Source organism: Rhynchophorus ferrugineus, unplaced genomic scaffold, assembly GCF_030347505.1.
Source record: "Rhynchophorus ferrugineus isolate W39M unplaced genomic scaffold, kcgeb_rfMv2 rfM4, whole genome shotgun sequence".
NCBI lineage: Eukaryota > Metazoa > Arthropoda > Insecta > Coleoptera > Curculionidae > Rhynchophorus > Rhynchophorus ferrugineus.
This window is the reverse complement of record NW_027472583.1, coordinates 707,115-715,407: the sequence shown is the minus strand read 5'-3', so window position 1 is coordinate 715,407 and position 8,293 is coordinate 707,115. Positions and strand designations below refer to the sequence as shown.

At 31.0% G+C, this 8,293-nt stretch overlaps 1 protein-coding gene across 2 annotated transcripts in view; it reads right to left on the bottom strand.

Annotated features, from left to right (window-relative positions):
• Positions 1–1,265: 1,265 nt before the first annotated feature.
• Positions 1,266–8,293, bottom strand: part of m (zona pellucida domain-containing protein miniature) — a 36,025-nt gene continuing 28,997 nt past the window's right edge. For both annotated transcript variants that reach the window (XM_076402565.1, XM_076402564.1), the window contains exons 11-14: positions 6,103–6,276; positions 3,005–3,160; positions 2,815–2,939; positions 1,266–2,230 (exon numbers count right to left, since the gene is read on the bottom strand). In XM_076402565.1, coding sequence (XP_076258680.1) covers positions 2,002–2,230; positions 2,815–2,939; positions 3,005–3,160; positions 6,103–6,276 — 684 coding nt within the window. In that variant the 3' untranslated portion in view covers positions 1,266–2,001. The remainder of the gene's footprint in view (positions 2,231–2,814; positions 2,940–3,004; positions 3,161–6,102; positions 6,277–8,293) is intronic.

Here is an 8,293-nt window from a genome sequence, read left to right as displayed (position 1 = left end):
TCCGAATATAATTTAAATTTTGAAAAACCGTCTTTAGGACATATCCTTAAGCTTTGCAAATATAAATAAAATCGATATTTTTCAAATTTCTAGACTAGAAGACCTCCTTAATCTTTTTTAATGTTAACAATAATTGTTTAAAATTATTTCTATTTTGTAAACTGACTATCATACTTTATAATATTGTGTTAAATGCTTTTTAAATTATAATACTTTTTATAAATTAATAAAGTATATAATTTATAAATTACTTAATATAAATAAAAGTAAAGTTGATGGTTTTACAAGAAAACAGTGCTTACAGTTGAAGTAACTACTGCAAACAAACAAGTTAGTCGGAATCCATCATTAACCAGTTTGGTATCGAAACATCTACTCCGTTATTCTATAAATTTTGAATGTTTGTTTCAATTCGCATTATTCAGAATTTTTTCATCGCTATCTGTTACAAAGTATGGAAGGTATATGAAGGCAAATCCAGTCAGTTGAAAAATTCTGGTAAATATTTTATTATACCATCTTGGTCAGTAGAGAAATAAAGTGATTTGAACTTCCTCAATTCATCCCCAATTACATTTTGAATTTTAAAATTCAATTAACTGATAACCGTGCTTTTGGCATTCAATATAGCTCCTTCCCTCAACCAAATATAGTCTCTGTAATTTTGTTCGGAATGTATTTTAATGTTGTAAAATGACAAAAATTGTTGGGAAATGAGGAAGAGATCTAGAGGGAATTTGTCATATCAGTTCTTTGTCAAAGGTTTGAAAATGTCGAAATTTTTTATTCATTGACGGTTTACTCAGATCACCAATCTTAGAAGTGGCAGCTTGCAACAGTTTGAAAGAAAAAGTGTCAAATCTACAAAACTATTCAAATAGTTTTTATAAAGTGTAAACTTTTATAATAACATTAATAGGTTAAAGAAAAATAGCGCTAATGGTTTTATTGTTTATGCAATTTTCCTATTTTTCTTTTCTAGAATTATCACATTTATTAGTTCACAGTTAGAATCTCCACAGCTCCTCAATGAATATTTGAAGAAAAACATTAGGCAAATTAGTATATTTTTTAGTTTTGCGCATTTGGTAAGTTTGTTTTTGTTGTAAAGAATCAACATTTCTCTAGTTTTGACTAAGTTAACATATACAAAGTTTGACAGTATCAGTGTTTTATTTTAAATATATTTTTATAACTTATATTACTAATATCTCCGTTGATTAGCAGACCATTTAAATAACAATGGAATAAAATTAAAAAAATAATGTTGATGTAAAAATGATTTATTAAAAACTTACATAGACAGAAACATGAAATAAATAAAATGATAGCCTCTTGCATAATTAGAAAAAAATATCTGAGCAAGTAGTCAGTAGAAATAATAAAAACAAATCATTATCATATACTTAAACATAACTACATATAAATAATAAATATTTTAAAACTTAAGTTAAAATTACAGACTGTTGGCAGTGTATTCTGCAATTAACTTTTATATACATGAAAATTATATTTGTTATAAAGTAATAATAAATTTGTATAAAATTTTTCGAATTATTCTTTGAGCAAAAACACATATCTTTGGCTCAACTAAATTACTTAACACTTTAAATGTATTAACAAATAACCTGAAAGACCATGTCGTATATTCTCTAAACCAACTGATTGATTGATTTAGGGAATATTTCAAAAATAGATTAAGAGGGTCATTCAAAATCAAGTTTGAACATTTTTAATTATATTTTCAGGAAAATGAAACAATAAAATACAATTAAAAATGTGATGTCTTGAATGATCCGATATTCCCATTACATTTAAGCATGAATTATGTACAGAAAATGATTTTTCTTTTACTTTATATTATATTTATATCTACATATTGCATTATTGCCCCTTACTTTGTCTCAATTTTTCCATAAATACCTTATGCAATTAAAGAAGTTCTTTTTCGTCGAACTGTTTTTGTTTTTCATTTAATTTGAACTAAACTTTGAGCAATTGTTAATCGGTATTTTGAATGATTTCATTGTTGGGTAGACCTCGGCCTAAAGACAGTGTCGTTTCCAAAGTTCCGTCGCTCATACACGTCGAATTCTTTCTCTGAGGGGTCTGTGATGGTACTGATGGTCGTAGTAATTTCAGTCCCATGAAGTTGGAGAAGAAATTCATGGGTATCGAACCGGTTGGAGGATGTTGGTGAGTGGCGATGTGTTCTTTTTGTAGTTGGTATCTGTAAGGGCATAATATAAATTAAAAACGGGAGCACCTGGATGCGTGATATTTTTATAGACCTATCTTTTGAAAAACCAATAGTTAATTGTACACCTAATTGTATTCGTTATTGTTTAATGCACATGGTAGAATAAAATAGCAATTTCAAAATTATTTTATCCATATATACTCTGTTTTAATATACAAATATGTTATTCTATATTTATGTTTATAACACAAAAGCAAAGAGATCATGTATACTTATATTTGATACTGTTTGATATATTTGAAGTTGTTGAAATTCTGACGTTAATCTTACTTTTCAATATTTTATTAATTAATGAAACTTAATGGAAATTAAGTTTAATTAAATGCCATTTAAAAAAGGTTATTGAATGTTAGTTCTTAAGATGGTTATTTTAATTTGTTTTAATATAAAGACATTTATTTATTTATTATCAAATATATTTCTGATCTTATATTGAAAATACTGTGAAAACAGGTTTTAGTAATATATCATTTTTAAATAATTACCCTTGTTCTTTTATGGGAGAAATTTTCTTAATAATTAATATAAAACTATAGAATACTAAGATATCATACCTATAGAGAAGAGTTCCTGCTATCAATGCGGATACGACAGCTGATACAGCTACAAGGACGAACAGCAAACTGAATCCAGGTACAGGCATACAAATTCCATATACTACTTCTTCCCTAATTCGACCCTGAAACAAACATATATCACACTTTATAATTACCTGTTCCGTTTTGGCAACAGAGTCTGTCTTACCTGAAAAACAGCCACTGATTCTGGCCGGCTATCAGGACTGAAAGCCAGATCAGATTCGGATATCACCTCGTATGTGCCGCTTACACCTACATCAGCACTTCGTGCTTTGCGATCTGATATGATCATTGATCTACGTTTTCTCGCATTTTTGATTGACTACAAATAAAATTCACAATTAGAATAATATGTATATTGTAAATAATAACAATTTTGTTATTAAAATGTTATCAAATCTTAAGTTAAAATATTAATACCTAGGAATTTGCTCTCCAATAACATTTTTCAGTTTGTAAGGGATATCTACCAAAAGAGTTTGTGACTACTTATCCATGTGAGATAGAATGCAACTCGAAAAATGACAATAGAGGAATTTTTTCAAAGTTATATATAAAGATATTGAAAGTTAACCTTGCATTGTACAACTTAATTGTAATTGTAACATTTCCAGGAAGTGCCTATATATGTACTATATAAGTATGGTAATATTTATATACCTTCAAGGGTATTATAATTAGATAATGTGTATTAAATGTTATTATAAGAATTGCATTAAGTAGAACAGAACCCTAAAGCATTAAAATGTTAACTCGGTGAATCTGCAAGGAACAAAACAAAAAAGAAAAAAAAATGGTTATAAATAAACACCGAATTGCAATTAGAGGCAATGGTTGTGTAGTCTATATCACTAAGTGACATCTAAGTGACCGAGAGTCAAGTAAATCTTCCAGCGATTTTGCTATATATACAGAATCCAGTTTGGTTCTTAATAAGCCCATTAACCAGATCTGTTTTCTCTTTTTGGATCTGTCTTTCAGCTAGACAATGACTGTCACAACTTTATTGGTTCCATTTCTAATACGATCTTGGAAAGAAACATGCATAATGTGTCTTAAACATTGCATTAGAAAACTGACGTCAGTGTGAAACAGTTTATAGTTCAAATATCAGGGCCATACAGAACAACTGGCAGAACAAGATCTCGAAAAAGGCCGGTATTAGTATTGAATGTAATATTTCCTCTCTTCCGGTAAGAAGCCAAAGCTTGAGCATCTTAATCCACACCATAAATCAGTACCAGGAAAAGTGAGAGTGGTAAATTAACCAACCAAGATGACCAAGTACAAGAAATCAAGGACGACCCTGCCAATCAAATACATGATCTGGCTCGATTATATGATCTACAGCAGATATAACATCAAGGAGAACCTGCAAAACTAACCAGACCTCAAGATGCTAAATGAGAAACATTGTTAAAATATTATGATTCTGATATTTCCTTTTCACAGCACAACGTGATCGAAAACCTGAAAAAATATCTGACAAATATAACGTTTAAAATCCCTGGAAATTTTCGAAATATAGCGGGAAAAATGTAGTGTTGTCGCTTTGACTGTTATTGGTTTGAATATCGAAAGAACTTCCAGTAAAGTAAAGTTTTTTTTTATTTCAGTTTTTTTCTATACAGGGATCTTGGAAGTTAATTACCCATTGCATCATAACAATATCCGAAAAAATTTTCATAATAATAAAGTACATCTATTTTAAATATATTCATTTTTATACTATAAGAAAACTACGAATTTTTTCCCAGGTAACATATAATATATGTTAATACGACTAACAGTTTAGGTATTTTCTAATATCTTTACTTCTCATCCTGACTACTTTTCTTAAACTCCTGACTCTTCCAAAGTACTTTAATTCTGCTACTTGTATTTTACTCTGCCTCTATCTTGCTTTATTTCTCTTCAATAAGGTCTGGTATTCCATTTTAGTTTTGGTTTCCAAATTTGGTATCTTCTGACATCCATTACTTTCGATTTATATAGCCAAATACTTAAAAGTAATTATTTGCATTATTTCTACACCATCAATTTGGATAACATTGGTATATATCATATATTTAAGATTTTCTATAGATGTTCTAACCTATGGTTTGTTATTATTAAATTATCTGCAAAAGCTTCAGCGATAATTCGATTATTTCTACATTTCCATACCCTATATGTAGTATTGTTCTTGTTTTACGGAATCTGCTCTGTAATTCTGTTGGCGACTTATATAACACTTCGTTCTACATATTATACGAAATCGTTAGAACAGAATACTAGAACCTGATCTTGTGAAAATAGTTTTATGCATATTAATGAAAATTTTATAACCTGAAATAGATAAATTACATGTAAGGGGATTCTGATTTTAATGAGACGTAACATTCGCATACTAATGCTCGTCTAATATTATCAAGCAAGCCAATTGGTTTCCAAGATAGTGCGGTTTTACACCGTTACGATTTCATTTGTGTTTATTTGCTAAGTGGGTATGAGAATAATCAATTAAGCTATTCAATAGGTTAAAAACAATATTGCGGACTCGTATTCAGGCCATTGCTATAAAAGAAACATTTTATTTGGTTTTTTAAATGAAAGAAATATTGCAAATGTTTCAATCGTTAAATTTGTTGAAGAATTACTATAAAAATTATTTGTTCATCTATACAATACCTTAGGAAAATATAATTTCCATTATTTTTAACAATAATCCATAATTTACAAACTATTTTTTTATTTATTGGCTTTAACATATGCCACACATATTATAACTAGTTATTCAAGATATAGCATTTTTTTCTTAATATTGTTCGTAGTGTCTAGCTAAGGTTTCAGATTCAAACTTATTTAGCGATTAATGGATGCATTGGCGGTGTCGGTGGCACTCTTAAATATTGATATAAATTACATAAATTTACATAATAACAATTTGTTAGAGTGATAATTTGGATAATCGTTAAGTAACCACCACATTTACTGAACTTTATACAAAGTATTTCTGAACATGCTTTTCTTCTTGAACTTGGCAACTTTTGCCATGACCCATTATTTACCTGTGAATGTCCCATGTGCTATTAAATACACTATAATACAACTTCAATCAAATAAGTATTATTAGATATACACGAGTTTAAAACCATGTATTAGGGAAAACCTAAAATTATTTACTCCTCATCCTTATACGTTTGGTGTTATAGTTTTCATCAACAACTAATTTAAAATAATTGCTTACCAATCTAGATCTTGATAGAATGAACTAAAACTTACCAAGGTCGCTGATGATTGAGTAGATGCATTAGAGGACTTATTGGTATTGTTCACTTCATGAGCATCATTTTTATACGTCTGTTCTTCGCTGTCTGTGGTAGGTACTGATAAGTCGTCAGCATGATACTTGAGAGTACGTGGCCCGTGTGGAAACTGACTTAATTTTGGAATATCCTGTAAGAAATGTTTAATAATTTAGTTAAACTATGTTATTAATTAAATGCTATATATGATCAATATTAGACGTTGAATGATATGTACAATAGGAAAATACAAATAAACGAATGAAAATGAAATAAAAGATATTTATATAGTTAAATACAAATAAATGTACAACAACTAGAATAGACCAATCCATTTCCTATATTTTAGTTCCCTCCATTTCTTTTTCACTTATTGTTTCTGCGATGAATCCGCTTCAAAGTGTGGGAAAACGCAACGCAACAGTCGACTGGCAAGGTTATGGCATCTGTATTTTCGAATGCGCCACGGAATACTTTTCATCGACTACCTTGAAATAGGAAGGCCCATCAACAGCGACTATTATATAGCATTATTGGACCATTTGGAGGACGAAACCGCCGAAATACGGCCGCATTTGAAGAAACAGAAAGTGCTACTTCATCAAGATAATGCACCATATCAAAAATCCATGAATTAGGCTTCCAATTGCTCGAATTGCTTTTCGAATTTCGTATTCTCCAGATCTGGCCCCCAGCGACTATTTCCTGTTCTCAAATCTCAAAAGAATGCCGGCTGGGAAGAAATTTTCATCGCATGAAGAGGTGATCGACGAATCTGAGACTTATTTTGAAGCAAAGTACAAATCGTACTACAAAAATTGTATCGAAAAGTTGGAGGGTCGCTATAATCAGTAGGCCGGGGAACTGTTAATATGGCATTTGCGGCCAAAAAGTTTATTAGCCGATCAGTTTTTCAGCTGAAGATACTGTTCCATCGTTTTTCCCAAGCTAAATAGTCGCCTATGTGAACGGTATATATAGCACTCAATCAATACATGTCTAACGATCAGTGACGATCCGCACTCATTGCATGACGTTGGAGACTCCCTCTTTAGGAGAAAGTCATGAGTAAACATACAGTGGCCAATTCCAAGACGTGTAAACATAGACAATTTACATCTGAAAATGTTGGCACCACTACGACCCTGGCAGAACTCTCTCTTTACCTCCCATAATTTATTGTTCTTCATCAGGTCCCATCCAAATTGATTCCAATATAAGAAAGAAGCCACATAAAGGTAACGGTTTTACCACTGATTATCAAATTGACAGTCAGTTCGTGGATGAATGGTCCCAGTAGGTGATGAAGATCTTTTTAGGGAGCTCATCGAGCCAGAAGCGATCACTATAAGACGTGTTGATATATTCTGTAAAAATATATGTAGTATCTTTAAAAGTTATAATATGTGAAAGGATTTAATATAAAAAATGTTTAATTTACGTTAAAATAAGGAAAGAAGAGGCGACTTATTAAACTAGGATACAAAAAAATACTGGCGAATTTAATCTATTTGAACATAAACCAATCTGCTTATGTCTAGACCTACCACACATCACCACCATTTATTATTAACGTAGGCATCCTGTCTTGTCTTCGAATATACACTTTTCATAGTCAATACAACAGTATTATTAACACAGTCGCGTTATTTAACATCTCCCTCCTAAAGAAACGACCAAAGTATGTACGTAGTGTAGGTTTTCCCGTCTGAACAGATTATTGTTGTAAAATTATTTGTGTTTATCGCCCGCAACTTGGCCGCCAGTTTGTCTTTGTTGATCTTCTAAATAATATTGTGCCTGTCCAAATTTCCAAAGTATACTCTGTAAGGAATGGTTTCTCAAGTTTTGGTGACTTCAGATTCCAATAGTCCGCGGCTGAGAAACTAAGCTATTACTACTTTCCACTAACTGCCTTTGGTGACTGGCCTTTGGTGACCGTTTATCTTGAACTGCAGTTTCTGTCCAAGTTCCAGTATATTATGTTAGTTCACAACAACTTCAGTCAGCAGTTGATGGCCATACACCCTGCACTGTGATAATTGTGCCGGAAATACACGGACTAGGGAGGTTTTTTAAAGCTTGAATGTTTCTGAATTGGAATAGTTTATGGTAAGGAGTTTTTGGGCACCTTGAATCCACAGTTTGTGACCCTACAGCTTCAGGAA